This window comes from Uloborus diversus, chromosome 1 (genome assembly GCF_026930045.1).
Source record: "Uloborus diversus isolate 005 chromosome 1, Udiv.v.3.1, whole genome shotgun sequence".
Lineage (NCBI taxonomy): Eukaryota > Metazoa > Arthropoda > Arachnida > Araneae > Uloboridae > Uloborus > Uloborus diversus.
In genome coordinates, this window is record NC_072731.1 from 118,827,085 (window position 1) to 118,843,530 (window position 16,446).

A 16,446-nucleotide genomic window follows, 5' to 3' on the forward strand; every position below is an offset into this window, starting at 1 on the left:
TTTTTTTACACCCAAAGGCAAAGGATAAAACCTGGCTCCAGTTGGTGAATTTTTAATATGCAAGAAATCAACAACCTCCATGTCTTATACAGTGAAACCTGTGTATAACAATACTGTCAATAACAATAAAACTGTCTATAACAATATTTTCCTTGGTCCCAGCAAAATGTCAGCATGAATAATCAAACTGTCTATAACGATAACCTGTCTATAACAAAATTTGTTTAGGTCCCAACAGTATTGTTGCAGACAGATTTTACTGTAATTATGAGGCATGCATAAGATCTCACGAGTACTTGTTTGGCATGGAGTATCTCTTGGTAAAATTAAATCCCTAGCGCAGTTTTGCATCGAATAGAGCCCAGGTGCCCCTATCTAGTGGAGAAACTGGGCATCAAAATTCTCATGGCAATGGCATCCCACCGAAAGCGGTGCTACATGGAAGAGTGGATGCTATACTGGGGGATTGCACTTGATCTGCAAAAGGCAGTGCCTTTATCGCAGTCCATTAGAAAGAAAAAGAATTTTAGAGCAGACAATTTATTCATACCCAAAGTTAGAAAGGACTGTCACATTGTCTCACAGTGTGCTTTGCACTTGTTTAAAAGTAACATAAAATTTTCTTTGAGTTTCTGCTTACCGGTAAAGGACCTAGGTCGTCAACACTGCTGAAACGAGGCCTATTTGGCACATTACTCTGGTTAGGGAGTATGCTAGGTTTGCCTGTTCTGGGATCAATCTGAAAGCCGGAAAAAATTATCAAATCAATGAGTTTATTAAGGAAAAGATAATATAAGTAGAAAATAAAACTGAAAAATATTATCTACAAAACATTTAAATGAAAAAAGATTTATGTTCCATGAAATCAAATTTTTGCTTTAGGGCTATTAAACGGAAAAGGGTCCTTTTGTCCTGCACGTGACACCTCATATATTTCATTAAAAATAATTTAAAATGTTGATGAACAAAATTTTGTTGCTTAAGAAATTACAAATGTATGTGTGATTTCTTTAAAAAACAATTTGTTCAATTTCTTTTAAAACTATTACTTTTTAATGACATATGTAAGCTGTCACGCTTTTAAGCTCAGCTTTTTCGTGGAATATCCCTTTTAGCAGTACTGATGATTCTCAATAACCATCACTGATATGATGAAATATTTTAAATAACCATGTTAGTTAGAATGCATTAAGTAATACAATATCTGCACAACTACTGCTAATAAAAATTAATCACTAAAAGAATTGAGAAACAAGTTTTAAGTGCTCAATATTTTTTTTTAAGGTCAATAATATAAGCACTATTTTACGGGCCAAGGAAAAACTAAATTTTTATCTATCCCTGCATAACTAATGATAATTAAAATTAAATCACTAAAAAATTTAAAAACAAGTTTCAAAAGCTTAATATTCTTTTTTTTTAAGGATAACAATATGAGCATTTCTTTTACAGGCCGAGGAAAGATCTAAATTTTAATCTATCGCTGCATAATTAAGCTAATAAAAATTAATTCACTAAAAAAATTGAAAAATAGGTTTCAAATGCTGAATATATATATATATATATATATATATATATATATATATATATATATATATATATATTTTGAGCAATCACGATTGTTTATTGCTTTTATTTGACAGTTTTAGCGTGCTATCATTTTATTTTCCCACCAGCATCCTCTGCACCGTCACCGTCGACTGGCTCCTCACGATGCTGCTCCTATAGCGAAAGCCATCTCCAGGTTGCATCCATGTCCCACACGCATGCGCATACATACACAATCACACACACACATGCAAGCAACCACATACATACACACAAACACATACACACACATAAACCTACAAACACATACACACACGCATACATACAGACACCTACACACACACAAACACATGCACACAACTACCCACACATTCATGCCTGCACACAGACACAAACACATATGCCTACACACACATACACACAACAACCCACACATTCATGCCTGCACACAGACACAAACACATATGCCTACAGACACATACACATACCCCCCACACATACATACATTCATACACACAACTACTCACACACTTATATGCCTGCACACAGACACAAACACACATGCCTACACACACACACATATCCCTACACACAAACAGACATACCCCACACACAAACACACACGCCTACATACACAAACTCGTGATTGGGAAATACATAATTTGAATTCAAGATGACAAAATTCAAGTTAATTTTTTTTTTTTAGGTCAACAATATGAGCACTATTTTACAGGCCAAGAAAAGAATTAAATTTTTATCTATCCCTCTTATTGGTTATCTTCATTTTAGTCATCTCCTTCCAAAAAACATTTGTTGCCAAAACAAAACACTACTCTTGATTTAATGCATACAGTATGTTCAACAGAAGTCTGACTTCACTGGGAAAATAACTCGGAAAATTGAAAAAACTGATATTGTTAAGTGATCAGTTAACTCAGAAAGAAATGAGGATATTTTAAAAACTACAGTGTTAACTCATAATTGGAATTAGTAAGGATAGGACAAGGAAGACATGCTGGCTAATAGAAATAATAGAAAACAGATTAAAGCAACAATACTAAAGGTTCAAGCAAATTAAAACACATTTAATCACTTACCCAAGTGGTTGTCTTGGAATTATGATCAATGTAAAACACCCTCCCATTAGGAGCCACTTGCATTGACCACCCCGCTGGCAACCCTTCTGAACTTGACTGGTTTGAGCTTGTCTGTCTTGTGAGGCTACTTGTAGGCTACGTAATGCATGAAAATCTCTTTAAAAAATTTTAAAATTGCATTTTCACAAAATTTAATGAAAGCGTAAACTAACGAATGCCATTTTTTCATAAAAGTTTCTCTTGCTTTGAACTAAGATTCATTAATGATGAAAAATATATGTGTCCCAAATAATAACAATTTCACTCCTTTCCAAATCAATGGAAAAAAAGATGTAAATTTTAAAAATGCATTCATTTTAAAATATAGGGACACATAATATCATACACCATGCAAAAATATCAAAGGGGTTCAAACAGTAATATATAGAACAAATTCAACAATTAAACTTTAAGGACTAAACATCTTAAGGTAAAAGCAAATAGCCATGCTCTTACTGTATAAAGAGGTAAAAAGATCAAATGAATAAAGGCATAGATTAACATATTCATTAGCTTCATGCAAAAGAAAAAAAAATTATTAAGTTGCATATTTTAACTAGGAAATCTAAAATTTTAATTAATAACTAACGTTTCACTAAAACATACAGATTTACATTCAGGTATTTGCAAATTTAAAGGTCTCATTATGAGAGTTTAAGTAACCTCACAATAAATCTGGCTTTGCTTCAAATGTTATATAATAATGTAAAAAAGATAGCTTAAATAGTTTTTCTTAAGTTTCTTAAGAATAAAATAATATTTAACTATGAAACTACAATTTTAAATTAATAAAAATGCCAGTATAAAGTTCAAATTTACATTTTCACTATTAGGCTGATTGTGCAACATGTTTTTGATTTCCTATCAAAGTAATTAAGTAATGATTTTCAAATGAGGCAGTGAGAAGCAAAGGGATGTAAGTGCCAAAATTAAAAAAGTGAGATAACCAATACAAATGGTAGGAGAACCTTTCCTCTGTTTTAATGCAAGAGATGGTACTACTAGCTCTGGTGGTTGCTGCAACACAGCATAATTTAGAAAAAAAACTCAATGTAAGCCTACCTAGGACCTGAACTTTAAACAGGTTTTACTTTGAACTTTAAATAGTCCACTTACATCCTATATCTACTCACTGTCTCAAATGTGCTATTTTAATATTTTTGACTACACCACTCACATTAAACAATAGTCTATCAATAACTTTATGGGTCATTCTTCGAAAAGTGTAACTTTTCTGTCACACGTCCTTTACAGAAAAAACTTTAAGGAACAATTCATTTAACAATGCTTCTTAATTTTATCAAAAATATATCTATTTAAACCTGCTAACAATTTTTTAATAATAATTTTCTTTTAGTATATTTTTATTTCACAACATATGAATTCTCACCTCTGTGGCATGACACACACCTTGTGTGACTGTTTATGTTGTTTAATAACTTGTTTAATTAAAAGTATATACTTATTTATTATTCCTTTCACATGTGTCTCAAATACTAATTGTTTAAGTATATTTATTTTAATATTGTGTTTTAGTTCGTTTTAGTAGGACAAGGAGTCATGTCACAAAATAAATTCTCACCTCTGTTACCTAAACATAAAACGCCATTCCTCATTAACATGTGGCAGTGATGACATCAAATTTTATTTTCCATGATACAAGGGTGCTCCCTTGTTTATTTTCAGCCATAGTTGAAGTTGTGAGATTTTTATCGAAAAAACAAGAAGATAGATTTTGCTTTAAAAACTTAGTGTTGTTATTGTGACTTCTCACCTCCGTGAACTTGAAATTCGGGGATGTAAATTAATGTAAAAAAAGAAGTGAACATGTTTTCATATGCTTAACATCTGCAGCTTGTAGCAACGAAGAAAAAAAAATATTTTCCTGAAAAATGTATCCATTAGGCCTATATTAATTGAAAATTCCTCACCTTCATAACAGACCTTATCAATGTCATTATTTCTGAGATGAAAATAAAAGATGGAGGGGAAATACATCAAATCTTAGGCACTCTACCAAAATATAAATTGCCAGTATATTCTCAAATTTACCACATACTATTTTTTAACATGCATTTAAACTAAAAGTATAACTACTAATTAGGCTGTTTTTTTTTAATTAAGAGAGCTTAATATTAGATTCCTACTAATCATTAAAACAGCTGATTGTTTGCACAAACAATTAATAAAATTACTACTTTGATATTAAATTGACCTCGATTTTTAAAAATAAAAAGTTTTTTCTTTTTTTTATTATCGTGAACAAGGCATTTTTAATTTTTTTTTATTTATGAATAAAATAATTGGAACTTAGCTGGGCAATTGTTTATGGTTACTTCTAGTAGGTAACACTTTCATGTAAGAATAAAAAAAGAAAACAAAAGGTTTCGAAATTGAAACATATTTGAGTTCAAAAGTTACATTTTCTGGAGAATGACCCTTATAAGTCCACTCTTATGTTTTGTGAAGTATAATAAACATTACTGAGAAATATTCACATAGACATTAATAGCACAAAGCATTTTCACTAGAATGTTCGACTTTAAAATGTTTTATAAATATATAACATTAGAGGAAAAGAAATGAATTAAAACACCAATAAAATTTCCTATGCCTCTTATTAACTCAAAATAAAATAGCTTAATACAAAACACAAAAATTATTTGGAAGCTATCTGAATACTTCCTTCTTTTTCAGTACATTTTAAATATTAGTGAATATTTTAAACCAGATACAGAATAGTGACTGGATATTCTTTGATCTTGAGTTCAACCAGGAAAAAAAGGAATGAAAATTATTTTGGCTATTCAAACTTAACTTGCATGTTTCCTTTTTCAAATGCATATGCTATTGATTATTTTATTTTCTAGTTTTGATCATTAAAAATAAAAAATAAATAAATAAAAAAAAAATAAAAACAGTTTTACCTTATTGTACAGAAATAATGTATATCTTTTGCTGCTAAAAGCACATTTAATTTGTTTATAATACAATTTGACACAAAAATGTTTTTAAAAAAAATTAAAAAATGAATCAGTTTTTCACAAATTAAAAAATTAGCACTTATCGATTAATGGCTAGAAAACATATTTGTTGCCATTAAGAGCATTGCCAAACAAAAAACAGTTCCATGTTTGAAGAATTGAAATTTGCTCAAATTCTCTAGTTTATAAAAGACAATAGCTCGTGTAGAAAGGATTCGTGGTCATAGAATCAAAAGTTTCCAAGTCTTGTTCTCTATCCACAGTATTAATGCCAGTAAAATGGCTTCAAGTAAAAAAAAGAACACTACAACTGTTTTTATTTGTTGATGGAGGGCATGTTTGCTTAACAAGTATTGTAAAATCAGCAAAAATAATAGCAACATTTGTGTGAAAATAGTGATTCAAAAACAAACAAGTTGAAGATTTTAAGGAATGAGACATTTGTATCGAGAAAAATCTTTAATTCATTTTGCCTATTGGTGTAGAATATACTTACTGCAACAATTATTGTTGTCATATCTTTTGTTACTGAGACTGAAAACAAAAATTCAAAAACTAGTTTTAATATACTGAATTCCCCTATAATCTCTGAGTAATAACTAATCTGGGGCCTATTTTCTTTCCTTGCCACCTAAGATTTTACATTTTTGTTGGTCTCTGTGCATTTTCATATTTAGTTCGAACATAGAAATTCAAACTTAGCATTAAAAGGAAGAAACCCTAAAAGACTACCAAAAGTTAACACGAGAATTGTTTAATATTCCTTAATATCGAATGCAGTTTACAACACCATTTTTTCTCACCAAGATTTGATATTGTTTTTAGGATATAAAAGTATGATTTCATCTATAAGAAAAAGAACTTACCATGGAATGGCGTCTGATGTTTGGATCAAGCCTTTGTGATTCTAGCATCTAGACATAAGGAAAAATATTTTTCTCTTTTATGAATTTGAGATCTTAGAAACATTTAAATATTTTCTTATATTGTATTTTATTTTATTATTAAATTTTAACAGTTTAAAAGTTTCTAGCTCTCTACATTCTGCAATCAATTTGCATTAGATTATCTACAGTTATTAATCTAAATACAAAGAAAACAAAAAACAGCCAAATTATGAAGTAATGGCAAAAAGAAAGAAAAATCACTAGTTAATTTTACAAAAGGCATAACATAAGAAGGGCCATTAATGCCATGCACATCAACGCAGCAATTAAAAAGCATAAATTTATGCACTACAATCATACTTCATTTAGTAACTAAAGGATGTTAAATTTTTACAGTTGCCACATTTCATTTGAAAAAACATAAAAAGCTTTTAATGAGATCAAACGAACACAGGATTTAAGTAGCATGCAGAGAATGAGAATAAAACATAGATATTTAGCATTTACATGATATAACATATTTGTCTAAGAAATCACATAAATTTAGGCAAGAACTTTCTTCGAGAACTAGTTTGAAATTTTAGAATCAAGGAAATTCCACACCTTATTTCCAAAATAACATGCAAATCATCTGTGTACATTTCAGTCTGCTTAGGTCAGCTTTTAAACCCAAGGAAGATAAATGGACAAAAGTTTACTTTGGGAATAAATTTTTAGTCCATGGTTCAGCTCAAAAAATATCGATGATAATTAAATTTGCTAACAGAAAGTGAAGCAGAAAAGAAAGGTTTAATTTTTCTGTAACTATTGCCGTATAATTACGAGAAAAAGAGTTCTTGATTTAATTTATGATTCTTAAGGGGGTAAAAACTGTTTGGAGGGTCAAAAATACTGACTTTACTGACCAAAACTTATAAAATACTGACCAATACTGACTAAATGCTGACCATATATTGGACTAAAATTAGAAACATTAACAAATTTTAGTTTACATGTTAGAATTAAAATTAAATTCAGAACTATATTATCTTTAGCAGTGAAGCGTCTCAGATCCAATAGCAATTGAATAAATTGTATTTTACAATTTACTCAATTGTATTTTACAATACTCTGTTTTGAGGCTACTTTTGATAGTTTGCTTGACTTTAAATGCAATAAATACCGCAGGAAAAGTAAAATTCACTTTGTTTTGATATGAAGTGTGAATTGCTCTAAATATGGTTATTATGAAACATGGCACTTCTATTTCAATCAAGACAGAACATAATGCCAATAAACTAATGTAAAAAGACAGAACACAATGCCAATAAACGAACGAAAAAGACAGTACCATTATGTCTGCCGTCTCCTAAAAGTATGCATTAAAGTGAAGTATGTAAGTTGAAGTATTTGTCATAGTTTTAATAAGTATAGTTACTTGATGAAGTAATTTAATATTTTTTACTGCAATTAGGGTGTGTAAAATACTTAATTTTATTCATGAAAGGATTAATCTGGGATTCGTAGAACAATAGATATAATGCAATCCAAAACTTTTGATTGTGTTGAATAGCAGTTTTAGCTATCTGCCTGCAGACGAAATGAACAAAAAACAAAAATAAAACAAGTATTTACCAGTACAATCTAATAAAAGGCACGTTTTTCAATTTTTTATTCGACAAAATATTATGAGCTTACTTTGTCTTTTTAAATTATATAAAGAGTAAAGTAGTAAAACAAGTAGAATTCTCAAAAATGCAAACAAAAACACTACAGTCTATATAAAACAAACATCTTTTTTCAGACTATTTTTTTAATCTACAAACACTGATAGTTTTGAAATACACCGCCAGCTCAGTCATTTCCAGCCGAGGACTGCAGTTTCATGCTTATTAGCACTCATCAGCCCGTCATAGGAAAGTGATTGAGCTGGAGATGGAAAACCTCTTAAGGAAGCCAAGAGTGCCAAATAAAACTGGTAGCTAATAGGCACGAAACTGCAGTCCTCGGCTGGAAATGACTGAGCTGGCGGTGTATTTCACGTATTTCTGCCTTAGCCCTGGCTATAGGGCGGTAACTTACTGAACTGATAGTTTTATTTATCCCATTTATAACATGAACTACATATAATGTGTTGTTTTCAAAATTAACATTACATAAAAAACTAGCGCTTTGGAACCAGCCTAAGAAAACATGTATCGGAGAGGAGAGACTTAGAGCTTGCATCTTTCAGTCATTGCGCCAAATGCAAAGTAACTAAATCTTTTTTGCTAGTGGCTGTTTTTGCGTTGGGATCATCTTTTTATTCAGTGCTTGAGAGCGTTATGTGACGAAATTCGTTTGCGGCGGATTATTGGAGACAAAATAGCAGTTTTGCGTTCGCAAAAATTATTTTTAGGCAAAATTAAGTTTAGGGAAAAATCCACGCAGATTTCGGATGTTGGCAGATTTCAGGTCGGCGGATTTGAGGCGCTCCACTGTATCTATAAAAGGTGTTTTCAAGTTTTTCCAGCAGTACTCATAAGCTACTAATTTTTGCAAAAGTTCAAAGCAAAATCATTTTATTTAATGTTTCTCTTAATTATTTTTTTCCTCCCCTTTCTGTGATTTAAAGTTAAACTTATAAAAAGGAGAAGCAGAACTGCGCTCTTAACACAATAGAGAAAATATCCTGCCTTTTTTTCTTGAGGAATGAGAAATAAAAATTATCAGAAGAAATTCGAGTTACTTGAATGCGGAATGGTCGGGCTTGTTTTCGGGAGAACTTCATTGTTACTTCCAGTATTATTGCAAGATTTGATTTCAGCAAATTTGAATTTTTAAAATAACTTGTTAGCATGTACAGTCATTCCTCGCTACTTCACGCTTCAACTTTCGTGGCTTCACTACTTCACGGTTTTTTTTTTCAGTAATTCAGTAATTAGCCTTTTGCATGCGCTCGTGTAAACTTTTTCCTACAAAAGAATAACAATGCATGTCTTTTTAAGTAAGCTGAGCTCTTCTGAGACGTGTAGTTGTACTAGTTGAGGGAGTGGAGGTAAAAAATCACCGAAGAAAGTGAAGGGAATCGCTATCTCATTTTAATCGTTAAACACTAACTGGAAAGTATAAATCACTGTACGAGGGGGGACCCAAAAGTAACCGAATTTTTGTTCCAAAATATTTATATATTAGTTTATTTACAAAATTTCTTTAGTCTTCTTCAAAGTGTTCACCCTTAGATGCAATACACTTGTTAATTCTTTTTTTTTTCACTGTTAGAAGTTCCCTTGGAACTCTTTAATTTTGACCATGTCCAGTGCCCGTTGCGAAGCAGTTTTTTCAGCCTCTACATCATCAAAACGCTTCACTTACAGATTTTTTTTCATCCTCGGGAACAGAAAAAGATCACAGGGGGCTAGGTCTGGCGAATACGGTCAGAGTCGGATTTGGAAATGTGGAGGCCCTGGGGCAACGAAGGAGTGGAGGCCCCTAATCATGGTTCAAAAAGATCATCATTTTTTCGAAAATATCCGATACTTTGATATACATATGAATATTTTGATATATATGTATATATACGATATTTTCGATTTTTTTGAACCGTGAAAGTTAGGATATGTTGTGAAAATTTTATTGTGGGGGCCTCTTTGTTGTGCAGGCTCAGGGGCAGTAGCCCCACCTGTCCTCCTCTAAATCCGGCCCTGAATACGGTGGTTGAAGAACGACTGGCCATCCCTGAGAGGCCAATTAGCGGTTAATAGTGAAGGTTGTGTGTACGGGAGAGTTATCATGGTAAAGGAATCCTCCTTCTGATCACCCTAGCGAGCTCCAACTCACTGTTGTTTCTTCTAAAGTTTCGTCAATCGTAAAACAACAACTCTCTTTGATTTTTTGGCAGCTTTTTCAACGTTTTCATCATTTTGAGACGTTGAAGGGCGCTCAGAGTGAGCATGATCTTCAGTATTCATGCTACCGCGTTTAAAGCGCCCAAACCACTCATAACCTTGTGTAACGGCTCATAGCATCGGTCTTGAAAGCTTGTTGAAACATTTGGTAAGCTATTCCGTTGTGGGCGTTTTAAGCAGGAGAAGCAAAATTTCAAGTTTACAGCTTGTACTTTCAAATCTGCCATAATGAGTTCGCAGCAGGAAAGAAACAACACCTGAGAAAAACAACCCTACGATCAGACGTTATGAATTAAACTGACGCCACTTGCACAGCCGGTTTGTGAAGGTCTCTACTTGAGCCATCTAGCTGGAGAATACTCTACTACATCTAGGATTGGCATCGCACCAATAGTCTGGTTTCTTTTGGGTCCCCCCTCGTGTTATTACTAGGGGATGTAAATGCATCTATAAATGGTGTTCAACAATGTACTAGCTTTGTAAGTTGTATTCGGTGTATACTTAATACCTTTAATAAGGATAGATGTAGAGAGGAAGAACGGGGGCTCATATGGTCACTAACGGGCAATTAATTCATCATCGAACAAGTACAGCTATTTTCATAAATTAGTAGATAGATTGTAAGAACTTTATGTGTGTGTGTGTGTGTGTGTGTGTGTGTGTAGTTTATTTCTCAATGATTAACAATGATATATATTTCGTCTAATTTTGTGCAATATATCAAGTAATATAAATGTAATGGTGGCAAAGGATGCTGTTTTATGTCTAGGGGGCTCTAATTGAGTTTAGAAACCTATTTAAGTTGTCGTAAAGTAAGTTTCATTCGCTCTAATTAGGAAAATATTCGGTTTATAAATATAGAATCCTACTTCGCGGAAATTCAGTTATCGTGGTTAAGTCTGGAACGAATTAACTGCGATAAACGAGGGTTAACTGTAATACAGTAACAATAAATTTATGAAGACTAAAAATGATGACTCACTGTTCTTAAAATTTCAGTGTTATCGCGCGGATGATCAGCTATCACATCATCACTGTGATCCACACTAATATGTACACGGCGCCGGAATTCTTGTGCTGACTCTAGACTACGTTGCTGAACATCGTCTTCAATTTGAGTGGCTCTAAAAAGTTACATAAAGCATATTGCAATTGAGTGAATCTACATCACAATGTACTTATAATTTCTAGGATAGTAGAAAGTACTTCATTTAGTAATTGCTTTTGCATTTTTATGGTTAGAGGGATCAACGGAAAGAAAAAAAAAGCCCTATTTTGTCCTCAGATATTCAATCTATTGCTATTGCTGGCCAAGCATTAAGGTTTTAATGATCAACCAGAGATCAAAGTGATCCCTAATGAAGACTAGTTGAGCAATTTGCCTGCCAACCTTCTAACCCATGTTTATTAAACCTCAAATATTAATTAATTGCAAATTACATTTTATGACATTTCCATGAAGGTTGGTAATGTTTATAAAGTTTCTGCAGCAGCATTTCTAAACTTTTAAAATTTATCAATAAGTCTTTAGGTGCCACTGTTAATGCTCTGCGTTGCCACTCTGTGGTTTGCAAGTCACATGTTGGCCATCAGGGATTTAAATCAACTGATTTCAATTACTTGGCTTGTGACAATGGATCATAGCCAATACAATAATTTATGATATTCTAACAAGCAATACTACAAGTTAAGTTCATTTCTCCCTCATATAACGTAATCTTTTACAATCTGCAATTTAATTTGCAAAACATTTTAGAGAGGTAACCCATGCAATGTAAAATGCCTGTACTGGTACGAATCAGAAAAATAGGGCAACTCAAACTACTCACCCGGTCGGTCTCTCCCATTGGGTAGTCCGTGCTGCATGGTTGACATAGTAAGTTCTCCCATTGGCGTCTTGCCTCTCCTCCCACCCTGGAGGGAGAGGGGAATGACTGGACGGAGGGGTCGACACCATTCTGGGGGAGATCACAGTCTCCTCCAAAACACGAGTGCCATCTTCAGCGTTCACCATCTCCCAACCAGACTAGAATCAGAAACACAATTGTCAATGCTGTGCTTGATTGCATTAGAACAATAAGTAAATTCATGTAAATACTGTAGAAACCAAAATAGTATCCAGCTTTATGCTGCTGGATATGCTCTCCTCAGCTTATTTTGCCTGAAGCCATTAACACTTTCTGGCGCAACTCATTAAATTTTTTCAAATATAGGGGGAAAAAACACTATGAGTGGGTGTAATTGATCATCTAAACTAAACAGATTTTTCAATAAAAACAACTAAAAAAAAATGCACTGGGTGGTGTCCGTTTGCTGGCACCGCCCACCTACTGCAGGAAAAAATTGTGTTTACCAGCTCAGAAATGAATTTAAATCTTTTAGAATAATGTAATCAATTCAGGGAAAATGAAGGAAAATGGTTGACTGATTCAGAACAAATTATAAAATTTAAAATTTTACGAAGTTTGGAAAACGGGGAGATTTGAACAAGAAATTTAGGCATCAGAAAAAGCCATTTTTGTAGTGCTGCTATCCATGATCAATTAAAAGAACAAAATACTACCTCTGCAGGAATTTTTTTAATTTTAAAGAGCATAACTATTTTTAATTGGTTTCCTCCTTTCTGTGCCAGAAATGGTTAAGCAATGATAGAGAACCTGTCAAGTGAGTTGACAATCACTTAAAATGTAATCAAGATGCTATTTCAATATTAATTCCAAGTGTGACCTCAGTAAGATCTTCCTTATTCAGTGAGCTATCCTTTTCACAAGTTTTGTTACAAAAATAACATTTATACATTTTCAAGAATCACTTTCTTTTCCACCATTATCCATATCAACAGTAGATCCAATATGCAGTGCTATAATAGCCAACTGGATTTATACAATGAGCAAGTAAGTTGAGTGGTGAAATTTTCTAAATTTAAACATGGCCCCATCACATAATTGTTTGATTAATCTAATGAGCATAAAACTTGCTACCTTACTTTTTTCAGAGAAATCTACTGAAAGTATCTCAGCAGCCAATGAAATCATTAAAACATTTTTACATAAGAAAGTGGAGCTGAATTCCACACTTGATTGTTAAAATTTCAAACAGAGGTTAAAATAGATCAAATGCCTGTCAAGGATTAATGTAACACTGGAGTAGAATTCTTATAAAAAAAAATGTTGCTAATATTTTTTTTTTATTTGTTCAACAAGATCATTTAACATCAAAGTGTCAAAGTAGGTGCCCAATGGTGAGGAATATCTTGGCTTGAGGGTTTGGTACAAAGATGTAGGTAGTATATGGTGAACAAGAGGGGCAAGTTCGGATTGTGAAGCAATTTTATTTAAATAGAACTGCTCACAGTTCCTGGGAGTTGGTGAGAGATAGTGAGCTGGGGGCAGCAGCCTTCAAAAGCTTCCTTAAGTAAAAGTTATTCCTGATGAAGTACATAATATCGTCGGCACAGAATGCTCCAGTTTTGAGAAGTTGTCAATTTAAATTTTCCAACCTTTATGAAAAATAGCAAAAAGAATTTTCTAGGCTCTCTAACTTTTTCAGTAAGTTTATTCATGTAACTTTAATGGTATAAGTGATTTACATCACAAAATGATTAACTGTAAAGTGTTAGCTCATCGCAATAAATCTAACACAATTGTCTTTTTTGTGGATTTTCTGATTTTTTTCCAGAATGAGGACCATATCATGGATGGTGGGGACAGTAACGCAAGATTCAGCATTGGACATATAATGGGGAAGCATACCCAATACCTAGAACATACACAATGTTGGAAAACATTTTGTAAAAAAAAACACATGCATACTTCAGTTTCCTGTTGGCTAGATGTGTCATCATCATCTGATGCTCCAGTTGGGGTGAATGCATGATAAATTTCTAGATGCCCTTTGACTCTAGACTTGGAACTGCAATTTAAAAGCTGATGTACATGGCAAAATCTAAATCAGTTACTTCTTGATAGATTGATAATAAAAGACAGAATGTGAGAAAATAATGCACTCAATAAATTATCCATTCAACAGTTTACATAGGTGCAAAATTTACATGATCAGCAATGTTATGTGCACGATGAGTCTAAGAGTAATTTATTTACTAATGAAATTCAGGTCACTAATTTGAAAATAGTATTTAAAGGAAAGAATTTTCATTAGTTAACTAAAAAACATAATGATAAAGCAAGCTTTTGGTCAAAATTTATAAAATCTATTCTAAATTTCAATGGTTCATTCACAGTGAAGCACAAAACCTTTTTTTTTTTTCGATAAATCCTCTACAGACTTCCTTAACAAGAGACTAGCATAGCGGCAAACATAGAACTGTTTACTGGGAGAGGCTGGAAGTTTTGTGCAGATTCGAATAAATTATTTTCAAATAAAAAAAGAACCGATTTCAAAAAACAAAGAGGAACTAAAAAGTAAAAAATAATTGGTCATACTTACATATGATTCCCTATCCAAACGTATAAATCAAATTTATTTTACGATTCCAGTACAAAAATCAACTAAACTAAACACCTTATTATAAAATAAACACTGATTTTAATTACTATATGATGACTTGTTTTAATACCTAACTAATTACCTGTAGATACGATCTCTTAATTTTTAATAACCATTTGAAGTCGGGGCCTCCTATAAACTATTACCTAACGTAACTGAGTAGGTTTAGTTTAAAAGACTTTCGCGTTTTATTAAATTAGTGTTTAACTCAGGATTTGGTGGGTTGTCCGTTACGTTAGGTATTAGTTTATAGGAGGCCCTGACTTCAAATGGGTTGGTTAAGAGATCGTATATAATTAGTTAGGTATTAAAATAATTTATCATATAGTACTTAAAATCAATTTTTATTTTAAAATTGGGTGTTTAGTTTAGTTTATTTTTGTACTTGAATTCAAAAATAAATTTGATTTATACGTTTGGGTAGGAAATCGTATGTAAGTATGACCAATTATCATTTACTTTTTAGCTCCTCTTTGTTTTTTGAAGTTGTTTTTTTTATTTGAAAAAAATTTGTTTTTTGTTCTTAGTGGTGTAAATATAAAATAAGTCAATATGGTAGAGTATATGGTACACTCCTTACGTACATCTTGAGTGAGAAAGCATCGAGCACAGGAGTCTGAAAACAGCTAAGATGAGCAAAAAAGAGAAAGAAATAGAGCACAGCGTTTCGGAGTCTTCCAAAGACTGAAGATAGGCTTTTTCATATGTGCAATTATTTACAAAGAAAATTGTCTTCATCATCAGTTTGACTTTATTAAAGTTGGCTTCCCGAAAAAAAATCATGAGTCACTGAAAAACAACAGAAATCGCTTTAACTTTGCCCATTGAATTTGAAGAGTTTTCTTAATTTTTCAAGGCCTCTATCTCCAGATACTGACCTGATGACCATGAGATCACCAGGTAAGTATATACCTTTTCAAACGAGAAAAAAAATAATTTTCCAAATTGGTCTAGGAGTGTTTGAGTTTACAGAGGACATGCATGAAAAGATTCCCACGAATTGAGAACGTCTTTTTTGAACTCTGTTAAAAAATGAAAAAAATCACAAGGCGCATAGCATTTTATATGATGGCACTAAAAACTGATCTTTGTTCCTCTCCAGGATTTATTTGTGTGCTAATTTAATTAAAACCATTTAAATGTCAATGGTTTTCTTAACTATTTTATGTTTCACAATAATACGTGTCACATAACTAATGAAAAAAGTCACATTTCTCTTTACTTAGCCCCGTTATAGATCAACACCACACTAGAAACAGTATCTACTGTGATGTTGTATATATAAAGATCAAAATACTACTAGAGCAATGATACTAAATGGATTTCCTGTTTGCTTCAGAGGAATCTTTATTCAAAATTTGCGATGTGACTACTAATGATTAATATGGAGAGAATATTTAGTGGGGGGGGGAGCCCCCAAAACAAGAGCCCTCCTAAGAAGGAAAAAAACCCTCAAAATGCCCCCTCCCCTGCCCTTAAAGGGACACCCCTGGTTAACTTTAATGTTTTCTGGTACTTA

General features: G+C 32.5%; 1 protein-coding gene across 1 annotated transcript in view; it reads right to left on the reverse strand.

Annotated features, from left to right (window-relative positions):
• LOC129231722 (E3 ubiquitin-protein ligase NEDD4-like) overlaps positions 1 to 16,446 on the reverse strand; it is a 93,492-nt gene that overhangs the window by 28,755 nt on the left and 48,291 nt on the right. The window contains exons 7-12 of the mRNA XM_054866087.1: positions 14,234 to 14,333; positions 12,251 to 12,447; positions 11,404 to 11,545; positions 6,535 to 6,582; positions 2,646 to 2,780; positions 641 to 739 (exon numbers count right to left, since the gene is read on the reverse strand). Coding sequence (XP_054722062.1) covers positions 641 to 739; positions 2,646 to 2,780; positions 6,535 to 6,582; positions 11,404 to 11,545; positions 12,251 to 12,447; positions 14,234 to 14,333 — 721 coding nt within the window. The remainder of the gene's footprint in view (positions 1 to 640; positions 740 to 2,645; positions 2,781 to 6,534; positions 6,583 to 11,403; positions 11,546 to 12,250; positions 12,448 to 14,233; positions 14,334 to 16,446) is intronic.